Source organism: Eriocheir sinensis, chromosome 24, assembly GCF_024679095.1.
Source record: "Eriocheir sinensis breed Jianghai 21 chromosome 24, ASM2467909v1, whole genome shotgun sequence".
NCBI classification, from domain to species: domain Eukaryota; kingdom Metazoa; phylum Arthropoda; class Malacostraca; order Decapoda; family Varunidae; genus Eriocheir; species Eriocheir sinensis.
The window spans coordinates 14926077-14943417 of record NC_066532.1 but is presented as its reverse complement, the minus strand read 5'-3'; the positions used below and the strand labels follow the sequence as shown (position 1 = coordinate 14943417).

The 17341-nt window shown below is 43.5% G+C and overlaps 1 protein-coding gene and 2 long non-coding RNA genes across 49 annotated transcripts in view; 2 read left to right on the top strand and 1 right to left on the bottom strand.

The window, feature by feature from the left end:
* Positions 1-15027, top strand: part of LOC127002893 (catenin alpha-like) — a 58797-nt gene extending 43770 nt beyond the window's left edge. For 5 of the 47 annotated variants that reach the window (XM_050869198.1, XM_050869155.1, XM_050869175.1 and 2 more), the window contains 7 exons: positions 2033-2273; positions 2522-2638; positions 3457-3477; positions 6515-6598; positions 8616-13725; positions 13862-14089; positions 14636-15027. In XM_050869198.1, coding sequence (XP_050725155.1) covers positions 2033-2273; positions 2522-2638; positions 3457-3477; positions 6515-6598; positions 8616-8780 — 628 coding nt within the window. In that variant the 3' untranslated portion in view covers positions 8781-13725; positions 13862-14089; positions 14636-15027. Of the gene's footprint in view, positions 1-2032; positions 2274-2521; positions 2639-3456; positions 3478-6514; positions 6599-8615 lie in introns of all 47 variants that reach the window. The other 42 variants (XM_050869202.1, XM_050869203.1, XM_050869157.1 and 39 more) reach the window with 41 other exon arrangements.
* On the top strand, positions 611-1074 carry LOC127002898 (uncharacterized). The gene is made up of 3 exons (XR_007756644.1): positions 611-742; positions 879-946; positions 1015-1074. It is a non-coding gene; the product is annotated as an uncharacterized LOC127002898 (long non-coding RNA).
* On the bottom strand, positions 13874-14713 carry LOC127002897 (uncharacterized). Its single transcript, XR_007756643.1, has 3 exons — positions 14566-14713; positions 14156-14429; positions 13874-14019 (listed from the first exon to the last, which is right to left on the bottom strand). It is a non-coding gene; the product is annotated as an uncharacterized LOC127002897 (long non-coding RNA).
* Positions 15028-17341: the final 2314 nt, after the last annotated feature.

Here is a 17341-nt window from a genome sequence, read left to right as displayed (position 1 = left end):
TAGTGCTCTTTAGTTTGACGCACTGAGCCACAGGGTATGGATTAGAGAGATGATGGACTTCACAAGGTTAGTGCTCTTTTGTTTTGACTGAGCTGAGCCACAGGTGGATTAGAGAGATGACAGACTTCGTTAGTGCTCTTTAGTTTGACACACTCAGCCACAGGGTATGGATTAGAGAGATGATGGACTTCACAAGGTTAGTGCTCTTTAGTTTGACGCACTGAGCCACAGGGTATGGATTAGAGAGATGACAGACTTCACAAGGTTAGTGCTCTTTAGTTTGACGCACTGAGCCACAGGGTATGGATTAGAGAGATGACAGACTTCACAAGGTTAGTGTTTTTTTTAGTTTGACACACTCAGCCACAGGGTATGGATTAGAGAGATGATGGACTTCACAAGGTTAGTGCTCTTTAGTTTGACGCACTGAGCCACAGGGTATGGATTAGAGAGATGACAGACTTCACAAGGTTAGTGCTCTTTAGTTTGACACACTCAGCCACAGGGTATGGATTAGAGAGATGACGGACTTCACAAGGTTAGTGCTCTTTAGTTTGACACACTCAGCCACAGGGTATGGATTAGAGAGATGACGGACTTCACAAGGTTAGTGCTCTTTAGTTTGACACACTCAGCCACAGGGTATGGATTAGAGAGATGATGGACTTCACAAGGTTAGTGCTCTTTAGTTTGACACACTCAGCCACAGGGTATGGATTAGAGAGATGATGGACTTCACAAGGTTAGTGCTCTTTAGTTTGACGCACTCAGCCACAGGGTATGGATTAGAGAGATGATGGACTTCACAAGGTTAGTGCTCTTTAGTTTGACGCACTCAGCCACAGGGTATGGATTAGAGAGATGACGGACTTCACAAGGTTAGTGCTCTTTAGTTTGACACACTGAGCCACAGGGTATGGATTAGAGAGATGATGGACTTCACAAGGTTAGTGCTCTTTAGTTTGACGCACTGAGCCACGGGGTATGGATTAGAGAGATGATGGACTTCACAAGGTTAGTGCTCTTTAGTTTGACGCACTGAGCCACAGGGTATGGATTAGAGAGATGATGGACTTCACAAGGTTAGTGCTCTTTAGTTTGACACACTGAGCCACAGGGTATGGATTAGAGAGATGACAGACTTCACAAGGTTAGTGCTCTTTAGTTTGACACACTCAGCCACAGGGTATGGATTAGAGAGACCATTTGCATCAGTATCTTGGAAGTGGTGAGACTGTGAATAGCTAGGGCCAACTGTAAACACACTTGTGAGGAGAAGAGGAGAAGAACACATCCTGAGACGTGCACTGAACTTTGAGGTAGAGGGCAGAAGACCACCAGGAAGGCCAAGGAAGACGTGGAGAAAGGTGGTGGAGGAAGATATGAGGAGGCTGAACATCACAGAAGAAATGGCTGTGGACCGGCAACAGTGGAGGAGGCTCATATCCCGTCCAACCCCACCATAGGGAAGAAATGGACGTTAAACGATGATGATGATGATCTGTAAACACACTTCCACTGTCACTGTACTGCTTTATTGACACTTTTTCTTTTCTTTTACTGGTCATAATGTATTTCATGTAATCTGTGACACATTCTAATTGTAATCTGTGACACATTCTAATTACATCTCCAGTCATAAAACAAATACAAACATTGATAGATTCCCCAGATGCTCCCTTCTAGTAAACTGCATTATTTGAACAAGACTAAACATTATTTTAGAAATTTGGTATCTATTTTGTCCTGCCCCAATGTCAAAAATGCTCTATTGGAAGTTCTTATTGGTAAGGAGACTCTGCTGAATGTAATCACTTTGTTCTGGTAAAAATATGTAGCAAGGTCTGGGCGATCTTTCATTATTATCTAGTTACTGTAATTATTAGACTCGGCTTTGTCTTTATGCTTTATCTGAGTAGTGGGCTTTTTTTTTTATATTTGTTACCTTTTTTTATGCCCTTGAACTAACTCCTCGGCTGTAAAAAAAATAAATAAATAAAATAAAAATGCTATTATTGCTTTCTTTTTGCAGAGGTCGAGGGCCACTCAAGACCACCATGGACGTCATCAACGCTGCCAAGAAGATCTCCGAGGCGGGCACAAAGCTGGACAAGCTCTCAAGGCAGATCGCTGACCAGTGCCCCGAGTCCAGGACCAAGGACGACATGCTGGCCTACCTGGACCGCATCGCCCTGTACTGCCACCAGCTCAACATCACCTCCAAGGTCAAGGCCGATGTGCAGAACATTTCCGGCGAACTCATCGTGTCTGGGGTGAGTCAAGGAGTGCAGGGGGTTGTGGTTGTAGCAGTTCCCCCCCCCCCTTTTTTTTTTTTATATATATATATTTATTTATTTATTTATTTTTTTTTTTTTTACGGTAAAGAAAGGCCCACTTAAATACTTGTTATCCTAGTCTATCACTAAACAACTTACTCTCACCCCCATTGAAAAGCTTATCTTAGTTTATCAATATACGACTTACTCTCGCCCTCACTGATAAAACTCATGTTCCTCCTCAGCTTGACTCCGCCACGTCGCTGATCCAAGCCGCCAAGAACCTGATGAACGCCGTGGTTCTGACCGTGAAGTGCTCCTACGTGGCCTCCACTAAGTACCCGCGCCAGGGCACCATTCCTGTAAGTGCCTCGGGTTTGTTGTGCAGTGCAGTAACCTCTTGGCTTTCAGGGCGTCTTGCGGTGGCTCATTTCTCTATTCCTCAGGGTACAGTTAGAATACAGGAGGTCCTCGACTTATGACGGAGGTGCGTTCCTATGACATGTCGTAACCCAATTTTGTATGTAAGTGTAAACTCAGTCTTTATTAGAAGAAACTGTCAGCCCCAACCCTCAAATCACCTGTGCTAAAGCAATGGTATAATAAATATTTGTATGAAAAACACTTCTCGGCCATAAATATAAAATAATAAAATGAAAAACTAACCAAAAAAGTTCACCACACGACCAATGTTTGTCACCGTTCCTCCTTTTTCCAATTGCTTCACAGTGTTTTATTTCACTTCCACTGTGATGGCTTTCCTTTCCTTTGAAGCACTGCCATCACAAGAGTCTGCCTTACCCTTGGGAGGCATAAGAAAGGCCAAAAGTCATTGAAAAAAGAACACAAATCAAAGAGAGTGAAAGCTCAACAATTTAGTTCCCTCATGAAGTTCATATTTACGAAGCGAACATCAAAAGTCGAAACAAGAATTATTCAATCATTTATGGGGGCCGTGTTGTAACCACGAAACGTCATAGGTCAAGACTGTCATAACCCAAGGACCCCCTGTACTTTTTTCTTGCCCTTAAAACTCATTGCACGATCATTATTGCCCATCTTATTAACAGAGCACGGGGGTAAAGATATAGTTCTTACCTTGGGGCATTCTGGCATTTTTTGGGGCTTGTCCTTGTATGTGTTGTTCATCACTTAATCGCAAACTTTCATGTCCCTATAGCAGCCAGGAGTCCGATCAGCCGTAAGTGTAGCACGCCTGTTTAGTTTCACCTTGGTTCTGGTACACACTGTTAGAGGCAGCACTGTCATATTGTTGGTACTGCTCTGGAAGACACACTCAGGCTAGGGTTGTTGGTTTAGCATATATTTGCATGGCACAGGAAGTGGACCAGCTAGGGTATGAATGGAGGGAGCTGTGCTAGGGCCAGACAGGCAACATGTCACTCTGGTAGCAAGTGCAATAATAATTAGGGTGAGGTGATGAGTGTTGTTTAGAAAGTTTAACCACATTTTCTATTCATGAGATTATCAACAGAATTCAACATGTGGTATGGAGCTGCAGGCATGTTGTACCTTGATAGGCTGTGGTGTAAGGACTTGCATGAACACTATTTTGCTCTCATGCACACGCTTGTGTCTGTGGAGGCTGCAGTGTTGTAATGAGTTGAAATTGCGGCAAAGTTTTACATCTTTTATGATCAATTTTGATAGTTTTTGTGGTCTATCAAGGACCATTAGTTTGAGTTTATTTATTTATGGATAAAGGTTACTTTTGTGTGCTGTTGTTAGTTTTGAATGGCAGCTCATCAGTGTTGTGTGCTTGGTGGAGTGAATGGCTCAGAGACAAACTCATTGATCAGTCAGTAGCAGCAATACATGAGGGCAAGTGGAGCATCAGTCATCAGTGATACACCACAAAGTTCCATCAAATACTGGTTCATTTTTGTTCCAGTAACTTGATTGTAGAGATAAATTCTTCACACCAATCGTCTTGGCACAGCGAAAGGTAATGGAAGGCTCCAGCAACACCCGGGCCATCAGACTGTCCAAACAAACTAATAGTCAACTAAACATTTATTTGGTGCTTTTGACGTTGTACATTTAAATCAAAATTACTTGATATACCATTTAGTCCTGAGGATATATATATATATATATATATATATATATATATATATATATATATATATATATATATATATATCTCTATATATATATATATATATATATATATATATATATATATATACACACACACACACATACGAGTAGCATGTTATGCAAATAACTTCTCACTACAAATTCAGTAGTGTAAAGAAAAAATTAAACACATTAAAGTCTTGTCAACACAACTTTCCAAAATACCGTTTTTGGCAAAAGCAGCAAGTTCAAGTAGCTGCCACGTTGTCATCCACACACACTTGTCAAGTGGACTAATGCCACACCACACCTTGGGGACATCATCCAAAGTGTGTGTCCTGGTGCTGCCTTCCCCGAGGAGTGCATGCTCTCCTTGGTGGCTCTGTGTCTGCCGTGACCTGTGCTGCTGCTGCTCCAAGGAGGCCCGCCCAGCCTGGTGATCCTGTTGTCTGCATGAACTCTGTTTCCAGTAGTGTTGTTTTTGATGCTCTGTTCAGTTCTGTTTTTCTGATTTTTCTCATTAATGACAGGAACAGCAGCAAAAATTGTAGCAGATTTTTCTAAAATCTTTTTCATGCTTGGCCCAAACCTGGAACACTAGAGCAGACTCATTTAATTTGTTTCTTGCCTCAGTCGCCCTTCATGGAAATCACTATAGAAAAAAAATTACTATAGCTTGGGCAGCTTGAGTCATGCATTTTTTTTTCTTTTTTTTCACACCAACACAAATAATACACCCAGTGAATGAGCATCACACCAGCCAAGGGAGTGGTGCTGAGAGGCTTGTGAGGCCAGGTGTTGGAGCAAGACTCTGGCCAGGCAAGAAACACATGAGCCAGGCAACACACTTCCACCACAGGACAGGCAACACTCACACCCTTGTCCCAGGCCGTGGTGGCTGCCCCTGCCCAGCCATGCCTGGAGGGCCGGTGGTGGCCGCTACACTGGACGGCCACTCACTGACAGATTTTGATACACAAACAGATCAATATGGCTGCTGTTCTTGCATATCAAGATTGACCAATTATATATATATATATATATATATATATATATATATATATATATATATATATATATATATATATATATATATATATATATATATATATATATATATATAATTTCTTCATAATATTTGCTCACTTGAATAAGTATGTGTATAACTTCACCTCAGACTAAAACATATTTCAAGTAATATATAAAAGTTACCATTAACTACAGTTTGTGCAACAGTGTGGAGTGGTGACAACACTCTTGTGTCGGTGTGTCTGGCAGCAGGTGTTGTGGTCACCCTGTCTGGATTTTTTGTGACAGTTTTTTTGTGTGCTCGCCCACCGACCCTTGGCAGTGTTCCCTGCAGCTGGAGCTCAGCAGGACGCCATAACTCACAACACTTGCAGACAAGGCATTTTCAAGCATTCACAGGATTTTTTAATATTTAGGGTTGCTATTAATCTAGTATGGTTCAGTACATCAGAGAGAGAATCCAACCAATATTCCATAAAGGATCATTAACAGTTTGCTTAATTTTTTATCCCCCCTCCTGTGGATACATTACAGAAACACTGCTTCTCTTGGCTCAGTCAACATATATTTTGTGTTCCATTGCATTTGATGTCAAGGTTCATCAATATGTTGCTGGTGCCTCATGTCTTTGTGTGTGTCGGTGAGTCACACAGAGTTATGGTGTTCTGCTGGAGCAAAAGCTTTATCCATCAGTGTTGTTTCTTTATAGAAACTTACACAGCAGTGGCCATCATGATCTAGGATATACCTCAATAACTTCCCCCTTGAAGGTTCATGTTTCATCATGTTGTGCAAAGCATTGCTGTGTGACTGAATAATTTTCTTGTTTGATCTAGAAATAACTTTTTTTTTTGTGAAGTGGTCTTTACAGGAGAATACTGACACATCTCTCACGAAGTAACCTTATTTTTGTCTAAATGAACTAGCTAAGGAGATGACATAACTAACAGCTGTGTGTAGGTGTAGCATGGTATTACATGTGCCCTTGTTTAAAGTGTGATGACTGCACATATGTGGTGAGAGCCACTCTTGTAAATTGTGCCAGAAATGGATATACCTTTGTACTTTCTCTGAACACAGTAGATAAAGAATGTCGTTTGTTGGTACAGGAAGTGAGCACAGGTGGGAGTTTACAGAAAGCAGGGACGAAGGTCCCCCATATACCCCCAAAGCCTGTAGTAACACAGGGACAGGTAGGACTGCTAGTGTGCTCTTTCCCTTGCCTTGAGGACCCAGTGTTCCCAGAGTGTAGTGACCACCTTGTCACCGTCCTGCCTTCTGTTACTCTGCCACCTCCCACCAGCGCTCCCCCCTGGGGCGGCGCTGGCGGGGGGCTGCATGGTTCTTTATGGGTTGTGTGTTTTGGTTTGGTTTGCTTCTTAATCAATTTGTTTGCTTTGTTGAGCTGGCTGAAGTATCTCAGGAATTTTACTTTTTTTTATAAAAAAAATCTTAGGAATGGGGAAATTATCCAATTTGAAGTCATTATGTTTATGCATACACTTACATTAAGCAATAATTAATTGGTGTATTTGTATTAAATTTGTCGCAAGTATTGACTAGAGAGCAGGAGGGAGACATTGCTTCATATTCTCACAAATTTTAAACTGGTGATACATGCTTGTACATAAATGCAGGAAGGCAATCATTCTTGGTGCTTGGTGGGCAAATTTTGTGAAACAAATTCTTCTACATGAATTCCCAGCGGCACCAGTGTGGGGGGTGGCTAGTGCTCCTTCCTGCAAACCTGTAGGTCTGGGCCTTGGTTAAGACTACCTGGCCCCCGGTGATGCCATGCCACAGTCACAGTGCCCCTCGCCACCTTGCCCACCAGTTGAAGTGGGTATTAATTACTCACAGCATCCAGTAAATATTGCTTGAGGCAGTAATAAGATGACAGTCCAGTCCAGACTCTGCCAGCGAGTGCACAAGGATGTGATTAACTTACTACAGTTACTCAGGAAGCTCAGCTTTGTATTATGCTGCTTATATGTGGAGATAAGAATATAAATTTGATTTGTACCTTGGCCCAAAAATCACTCAAAACTTAGTTCAAACAATGTAGATTATTTCTGGAACCCCCAGAGTTATCAGACTGTACAGTCCACGGAAACGAGTGGCCCAGCGGCCCTTGAGCCACCGTGGTGAGGGACCCAACGTTGTCCATGTGTTGGCAGCTAACCACCCGCCAGTGTGCACAAGTGGAGTCCTGCTCTAACCGTGATTAACAGATTGTCATCAGAGTAGTGTTTAGCAACAGGTCCCAGACAGGGGCTGGTGCCTGGTGATGGAGACATAGAGGGAGGGGGCCAGCCACCAAGGGGCCACACAGTACAAGCCTTGCCTTGGGGTGGAGAGCCTGAGCCTTGCTAGTGTTTAAGAAGTTTTGTTGAATGGAATTCTTTATTGTTAGCCTTTTAGCATTAGGACTTTAATTCTGCATGAAACACTTATGTTAAGAGAGTTATACCACAGGGATGTTCAAAATACTTTGTGACGTAACATACCATCCACCAGGAGGTTCATGGAAATTTTGTTTTTCTAAAACAAAGATTAGAAGCCAAGGAAGCATATTGGCACTAAGTGAAGTCTGTGGTGCACCTGATCTACGTATAGCTGTTCATGTTGGTGGTGCAGTGAAGTAGGGTTGAGTATTTTTATTTCCAGGTTATTGCTTTACTTCAGTTGAGGTCCATTATGCCTCAAACTCTTCTCAGTGTTTTACTTTAGACCAAGTGACCTGCAGTGTGGAATGAAGAATGTCTTTTATACCAACATTCTCTCATAACGTTCATATAGTATGAATTACAAACTCTCTTGCCTCCTTATCTGTACTCTGCTCAGTACAAAGTAGCCTTTCAAATGGTTGGTGTCATCACAGTTCCTCTCAGCACTGCATTGTTGGATGTCATACTCAAAGACTTCTTGCTGTACCTTTCTCCACACATTCACTTCACATTCAGTCATAAAGTCCTGATTGGATTGATTTGTCTTGATCTTTCTTTGCGAGCGAATTCAAAGTCTTCACAGTAATGGAAAAAAAGTTGCCATGAAATGATATATATTAAACATTAAACCCTTATCAATACATATAATCTCCTTTTAGAACTTACTGATAAAGGGATGCTCTTAAACTGTTCAAGGAAGTAGTGTTGTCTTACTGTCATCAGTGACGGACATGAACTGATTTTTTCCGTGCCGTTTTTTCAGTCGCCGATCGTGGTGTGGAAGATGAAGGCTCCCGAGAAGAAGCCGCTGGTGAGGCGTGAGAAGGCGGAGGAGGTGCGCGCCAAGGTGAGGAAAGGCAGCCAGAAGAAGCCCGTGTCTGCCCTCAAGGCCCTCGCAGAGTTCCAGAGTCCGGCTGACGCGATTTAAGAGCAGCTGTTTGTTAGTCACTTGATGAGAGAACCAGGGGTGTGGAGTCGGAAACAGTCACTGAAGTCACCAAAATATCTGACTCCTTTATGGTGTGTGTGGTATGGTGTGGCTGGGTGGCAAGTGGTGTAGTGTGGCTGGGTGACAAGTGGTGTAGTGTGGCTGGGTGGCAAGTGGTGTAGTGTGGCTGGGTGGCAAGTGGTGTAGTGTGGCTGGGTGGCAAGTGGTGTAGTGTGGCTGGGTGGCGAGTGGTGTCGTGTGGCTGGGTGGTGTGTGGTGTAGTGTGGCTGGGTGGCGAGTGGTGTAGTGTGGCTGGGTGGCGAGTGGTGTAGTGTGGCTGGGTGTAGTGTGGTGTAGTGTGGCTGGGTTTGATTTCCCCACCACCACAGAAGAGGGGGAGAGGGAGGAAGTGGATCGGAGTCAGAATCGAAGTCGTAACCTAAAAATTTCCCCAAGTCAAAATTGCAATCTGAGTCACAACCTTAAAATTCCCTAAAGTCAAAGTTGGAGTTGAAATTCCTCACATCCGACTTCACACCCCTGGAATGAACGCACCCAAGGAGGAGGAGGAGGAGGCGAAGGTGTGTGTGTGTCGAGGCCTCGTTCGTTTTGGGCCGTTCCGTAACTAGTTGTCCACGTCCTGTGATGGCCAACTGTCCCACGTAGGCTTAGGTAGAGAAGTGAACTCATTTATCGAATTTAAAGTACGTAGTCGCAGTTGAATCCTCTTTTTGGCAATTGTATTTTTATGTAGATTCAGTTAGAACCTCCTTTGACAATTGTTTTCTTATGCGGTTAGAGTTGAATCCTCCTTTCTTATATCGAGGAAGGATTGGCAGTGGATTACGCAAGATGGAGGAGGAGGATCACAAGAGAAGATGGGCTATTGATGAAGAAGAAGGTGTAGATGCAGTTAAATCCTCCTTTGGTAACTGTTTTCGTATGTCGAGGAAGGATTGGCTTTGGACTATGCAAGATGAAGGAGGAAGATCGCAAGAGATGACGGACTATAGATGAAGAAGAAGAAAGAGAAGAAAGTGTAGATGCAGTTGAATCCTCCTTTGGCAATTGTTTTTGTATGTAGAGGAAGGAGGATCATAGCAACCCCAACCTCAAGAATGGAAGATGATAGGCTATTAAAAAAGATGAAGAAGAAGGGGAGGAAGATGATGACAGTTCTGACCTCAAGAATGGAAGACGATAGGTTATTAAAAAAGATGAAGAAGAAGGGGAGGAAGATGATGATAGTTCCGACCTCAAGAATGGGAGACAATAGGCTATTAACAAAGAAGATGAAGAAGGGGAGGAAGATGATGATTGTTCCGACCTCAAGAATGGACGACAATACAAAGAAGATGGAGACGAAGAGGAAGAGGAAGACAATAGGCTATTAACAAAGAAGAAGGAGGAGGAAGAAGAAGAAGAAGAAGGCAATGACGAAAGTTCCAGTCAAATCGTTCCTCAGCAATCCACTCCCCTATCCACCTCATTTCCGCCTGTCGCTCTATCACACATCCTAGTTCTACATATATTTGATTCTATTTTTTCACACCAAAGTTAGCAGATTGATTACAAGGTGCATTCCATATATAAGTTTGTTCTTGAATATTTCTACCCAAGGACACCCAAGCCTCACTACCCCCATAGGATAATATATATAAGGTTTCCACTCTCTTTGAAGGTTATATCGCCCACGGGAAATGGATGTTGCAAGGACGGAGTGACGGAGAGAAGGCTAGTTTGGCAATCATATATATTTAGAATTTGAAGAGAAGCTATTGAGGTTTTTATACACACACATACATACACACTCATTCAATATATTCCTTTCTGTAACAATAATTATCCATTCACTATTATTTTCATTATTATTATTTACATTTTTTCGTACATGCATTACCTCGGTCTAGCGCAGAGAAAGCAGCACACTCTCCCCCTGTTCAAGTTACCCCTCCCCCTCATCCCCAGGTTTAGCGTCATAGGGTGGGCGAGGTGATGCACCCCCCAGCGTATGCCCCCATGTTCAGGAGAGGGGAGGTCTGGCCTGCTTCAACAGTCTCAAAGTGCATTTTGTATCGCGCGGGGAGTTCAAGTCGTACTCCATGATAGTTTTGCAGCACTGTTACCGTACCACACATTGCATTTATATCATGTAAAACTAACCATGTTCTTACCGAGGTGCTAAGGGTAGGAGTAGCACCACAACCTCACAATGGTCACAGTGGAGGATAAATCATGTGTGTTCTGCAGTAGTTAGCTCCACCACACTAGCGGACTCTGTCTTGTCCCTTTAGAGAGAAGCAAGGTCACCAATTGGACATGTGGTTTTCTTACAGTAGGTAGTTTCTTGTACTGAACTGATGATTGATTGTGTATGGGTTTGAATGCGGCGTGACTGTATACACACGCGAGGTAATGACGTACTTGCCCTGTGCACTTCTTGTAGGGATCTCTGTCCTGTTCTGTGTCCTCAATCTTGTCTGTCACTCAGTGGTTGGTATTACAAGACACTTCCGCTTCTCAGATCAGCTATTTCCAAAGGCCAAAATTGAGACCAGTTGCGTACTAATGAGTGTTCTTTTAGGTTCATGGTACAGAAGAAGGGTCAAACTACCACCAGGGTCATAAAACTACCCCTGGAAATGCCCACAACTCCTACGAATGCCTTGTCAAATACGTGTTCTTGGGCGGCGAAATGTCTTATGATATGACCCAGTAGTGTTGCAAGCTGTGATGGAGTCTTGGATATGTGGCTGATGCTCTTCAAGGAAACGGTTGGAGATTGGTTTCATTGGTCATTGGTTTTATATTGAGTGGGTGGTGCGTTGCAGGCTGTAGGAGAGAGTGTTGCATTACTGGGACACTTCAGGGTTTCTTTAGGGACAGGTTGGGTGGTGTGTAGCAAGGTCATGATATCACCCTGCCGCTAAACTCGCCTTACCTAGAAATTCAACCTTTTTCTGGCCGTTTCCTGTGAAGTGGTGAGCTGCTATCCTTGGTTCTCAGTCACGATTTCCTCTTGAGTGTGGGAGACATGTGAAGGGTGGTGACACGGGTCGAATTATAAGACACTCGCTTCTAACATCAGGTATTTCTAAAAGTCAAAGAGGGGGTCAATCGGGTTCTAATGAGTGTTTTTTTAGGTTCATGGTACAGACGAACGGTCAAACTACCACCAGGATCATAGAACTACTGCTGGAAATCCCCACAACCCCTATGAAAGCCTTGTCAAATATGTGTTTTTGGGCAGCGAAATGTCTTATATTACGACCCTTAGACAATTGTACCCACTCGGACATGCATGATAGGTGTGTGTGTGTGGGAGTCTGGGAGGTCTTTCTTTTACACAGTATATGGTGAGAGGAAGGAAATCGTCACCATCATGTTTTGAGTATTTCCATTTTTTGACAAACTCAGTACTTGAAGATTTATTATATATTATCCAAACATTTTATAATATTTTTTCATATCCAAAGTGACACATATGTAGTCTGTGTTTATAAACTTATCAGGCTCCCACTACGACTATTTCCCAAGGCCACAGAGAAGATTAACTGGGTTTTCATGGGTAGTTTTCCTGTTCATGGCCTAGAAGTCTTGTAAAACTCACCAGTATCACAAAACAGCCCAAGAAAACCCCAGGAACTTATACGACGAGAGGCTTTTTAAACAGACATACAGGCCACGGAGAAGGTTAACTGGGTTTTCATGGGTAGTTTTCCTGTTCATGGCCTAGAAGTCTTGTAAAACTCACCAGTATCACAAAACAGCCGAAGAAAACCCGAGGAACTTATACGACGAGAGGCTTTTCAAACAGTCAACCGAGGGACTGATATGTTTACAAATACAGACTTTAATGACCCACTCTCAAAGACTTGCTGTTGCTGTACTCCTGTATGTGTGTGTGGTGGAAAGTACTGGTCTCGGTGTGTGACAAGTGGCTCTGTATTGACGCACTTGCATATCATTTAGTTGTACGTATATGATGTCATGGCTAATGGAGGACAAACTAGATGGGCAGCTTTTGTATATTTTAGGGTAAAGTATGAGTAATTAGTTTTAGTGGAAGGCACCAAAGAAGATTATATAGAGCATGCCGGCCGTCGAAATTGTTTAGCGGACGAGCATTGCGTCATCATCATTTCCAGTACGTAGTCTGTCGCCCGCTGTTCCATGATTCCCTAACCGAAACAAAACATTCCTGACGTGTGTTCCCGACCGAGCCCTTTCACGGCGACCTGTTATGTGTTTTTTGTAGCTCAAGGACGGCATTTGCCCCTCGCTTGTTATCAGCTTTGCATATTTGTGGCACTCCCCGGTGAAGTGAGGTAGACAACACACACGAGGAAACAAGAAAAGGGCAATTGAAGTTTGGTGTTCATGCGCTTTTCTTAGGCATATGTGTGAAAAAGACTGACCGTGATGCCGAAACGTCCTTGAATTTTAGTTTGAGATATTGCCTCGAAGAAGACTGGCCTGGTTTTCGTGGGTAGTTTTCCAGTTCAGGGCACAGAAGTCGTGTAAAACTATCATCAGGATCACGAGACAGTCAACGAAAACCACAGCAACTTTCACGAGAGGCTTTTCAAACATTCCATGGAGAAGATTAGCCTGGTTTTTCGTGGGTAGTTCTTCGATTCATGGCACAGGAGTCGTGCAAAACCATCACCAGGTTCACGAAAGTCCATGAAAAACCCAGGAACTTCTATGACGAGAGGCTTTTCTAACACTCCGCAGAGAAGATTAGCCTGGTTTTTCGTGGGTAGTTCTTCGATTCATGGCGCAGGAGTTGTGCAAAACCATCACCAGGTTCACGAAAGTCCATGAAAAACCCAGGAACTTCTATGACGAGAGGCTTTTCTAACAGTCCGCAGAGAAGATTACCCTGGTTTTCGTGGGTAGTTTTTCGATTCATGGCGCAGGAGCCGTGCAAAGCTATCACCAGGTTCACGAAAGTCCATGAAAAACCCAGGAACTTCTATGACGAGAGGCTTTTCTAACAGTCCGCAGAGAAGATTAGCCTGGTTTTCATGGGTAGTTTAACAATTCATGGTGCAGGAGTCATGCAAAACTATCACCAGGTTCACAAAAGTCCATGAAAATCCCAGGAACTTCTATGACGAGAGGCTTTTCTAAGTCCGCAGAGAAGATTAGCCTGGTTTTTCGTGGGTAGTTCTTCGATTCATGGCGCAGGAGTCGTGCAAAACTATCACCAGGTTCACGAAAGTCCATGAAAAACCTAGGAACTTCTACGACAAGAGGCTTTTCAAACAGTCCGCAGAGAAGATTAGCCTGGTTTTCGTGGGTAGGTCTTCGATTCATGGCGCAGGAGTCGTGCAAAACTATCACCAGGTTCACGAAAGTCCATGAAAAACCTAGGAACTTCTACGACAAGAGGCTTTTCAAACAGTCCGCAGAGAAGATTAGCCTGGTTTTTCGTGGGTAGTTCTTCGATTCATGGCACAGGAGTCGTGCAAAACTATCACCAGGTTCACGAAAGTCCATGAAAAACCTAGGAACTTCTACGACAAGAGGCTTTTCAAACAGTCCGCAGAGAAGATTAGCCTGGTTTTTCGTGGGTAGTTCTTCGATTCATGGCGCAGGAGTCGTGCAAAACTATCACCAGGTTCACGAAAGTCCATGAAAAACCTAGGAACTTCTATGACAAGAGGCTTTTCAAACAGTCTGCAGAGAAGATTAGCCTGGTTTTCGTGGGTAGTTCTTCGATTCATGGCACAGGAGTCGTGCAAAACCATCACCAGGTTCACGAAAGTCCATGAAAAACCCAGGAACTTCTATGACAAGAGGCTTTTCAAACAGTCCGCAGAGAAGATTAGATTGGTTTTCGTGAGTAGTTTTCCGATTCATGGTGCAGGAGTCGTGTAAAATTATCGCCAGGTTCACAAAAGTCCATGAAAATCCCAGGAACTTCCATGACGAGAGGCTTTTTAAACAGACATAAGGGCCTCAGAAAAGATTAACCTGGTCGATGGAGGCAAGTGATACCTCAAGGTCGACCCCCATGGAGCCTACTTCACTTCAGCACGGAGCGCCACAATTGCCTTATAGAATCATCAATGAATTTATATCGACGCACACGATACGTACAGTACATACCTCTACCCAATACCCCCGAAATATATTTTTTTCAGAATGCTTTAGAAAATTTATATCCAAAACCATATTCTCAACATTGTATAATTAATTTAATGTACTTTGGGTGCCAAAATATATAGTATAAAGAAGATGCTGGACTCTTATTAACTGGTTTTAGGGGTGACGAGAATAAGAGAATGGAAGGTTTTAAGGGTGACTAGAATAAGAGAATGGAAGGTTTTAAGGGTGACTAGAGTAAGAGAATGGAAGGTTTTAGGGGTGTCTAGAATAAGAGAATGGAAGGTGTTAGGGGTGACTTGAATAAGAGAATGGAAGGTTTTAAGGGTGACTAGAATAAGAGAATGGAAGGTTTTAAGGGTGACTAGACTGAGAGAATGGAAGGTTTTAGGGGTGACTAGAATAAGAGAATGGAAGATTTTAGGGGTGACTAGAATAAGAGAATGGAAGGTGTTAGGGGTGACTAGAATAAGAGAATGGAAGGTTTTAGGGGTGACTAGAATAAGAGAATGGAAGGTTTTAGGGGTGACTAGAATAAGAGAATGGAAGGTTTTAGGGGTGACTAGAATAAGAGAATGGAAGGTTTTAGGGGTGACTAGAATAAGAGAATGGAAGGTGTTAGGGGTGACTAGAATAAGAGAATGGAAGGTTTTAGGGGTGACTAGAATAAGAGAATGGAAGGTTTTAGGGGTGAATAGAATGAGAGAATGGAAGGTGTTAGGGGTGACTAGAATAAGAGAATGGAAGGTTTTAGGGGTGACTAGAATAAGAGAATGGAAGGTTTTAGGGGTGACTAGAATAAGAGAATGGAAGGTGTTAGGGGTGACTAGAATAAGAGAATGGAAGGTTTTAGGGGTGACTAGAATAAGAGAATGGAAGGTGTTAGGGGTGACTAGAATAAGAGAATGGAAGGTTTTAGGGGTGACTAGAATAAGAGAATGGAAGGTGTTAGGGGTGACTAGAATATGAAAATAGATGATTTTAGGGGTGACAAAGGGAATGGAAGGTTTTAGGGGTGACTAGAATAAGAGAATGGAAGGTTTTAGGGGTGACTAGAATAAGAGAATGGAAGGTGTTAGGGGTGACTAGAATAAGAGAATGGAAGGTTTTAGGGGTGACTAGAATAAGAGAATGGAAGGTGTTAAGCTGCTCCCACACTAGGACTTTTCAAGCGCGTCATCACGCTACTCGATCGCCTCAACTCCCATATATGGTAAAATGGGCGGAGCTATGCGGGACTCACCGAGAACCTAGCCGAGGGGCATTTGGCGGGACTGGCGAGTCCCGCGCTCAGTTGTTTCCATACAGTGAAGATGGCCTAGAGGAGTTTACAATCTATACGGCATAACCTCAGAGGGCCAACGGTCCGCTCACAAGGGGATACGAGAGAAACACTGCATGTTAATAGCCTAGATTGCCCTAGAACTTACAATTTACACGACATGACCTTGGAGGACCTACGGTTCGCTCACAAGAGCTACGAGAGAACGATTACATGTTGAACATTAATTGGGGTAGGAGGGAGTTTGGGTGGTGTGTGCGAGTGTGTGTGTGTGTGTGTGTGTGGACGAGACGATTGTGTCGCCGGGTCGTCACCAGCAGGTTGAAATGATCGAGGGCGGCTTGTGGGCAAAAGGGTAATTACTCGCCCCTAAGATATTAATCAGTATGGTAAGCCGGGGGACCGGGGGGGGGCATGAGGCACGGGGGAGAAGGGGAGGAATGCTTCACTGGGATGGGTGTTGGAGGGCGTTAAATCACTGGGCAACGGAAAGCTGCTTACCTGTAGGTTGAAATGAGGGTGGGTTATGGGCCACTTCATCGCTCTGCGCTCTCTTTTATACCGGGGACAGGGAGAGAAGAGAGGGATAAAGGGATTCCCTGTATTACCCCGAGGGAAGGAACCGTACAACGTCCACTGACGTCTGACTCAGACGGTCGCCTCGCCCGTTTGGGAGTTTCCCCCCCCTTCCCCCTCGAAAGTCCGACTCATGAAGCGCGTTACCAACCCCAGTGTGGGAGCAGCTTTAGGGGTGACTAGAATATGAAAATAGATGATTTTAGGGGTGACAAAGGGAATGGAAGGTTTTAGGGGTGACTAGAATAAGAGAATGGAAGGTTTTAGGGGTGTCTAGAATGAGAGAATGGAAGGTGTTAGGGTTGACTAGAATGTGAAAATAGATGGTTTTAGGGGTGACAAAGGGAATGGAAGGTTTCAGGGGTGACTAGAATAAGAAAATAGATGGTTTTAGGGGTGACTACGAATAAGAGAATAGAGGAAAGACGAAGAAATAAATATTAAAAAGAGAGAGAGAATTAAGGGCTTGGCCTCATAGGGTGGGCGAAGCAATGCGTCCCCCAACGTAAGCCCCCATTGACTGATTGATACGATAAACTATAAATGGATACAAGAGCAAATATATTTAGCTATAGAGAGTATAATACAG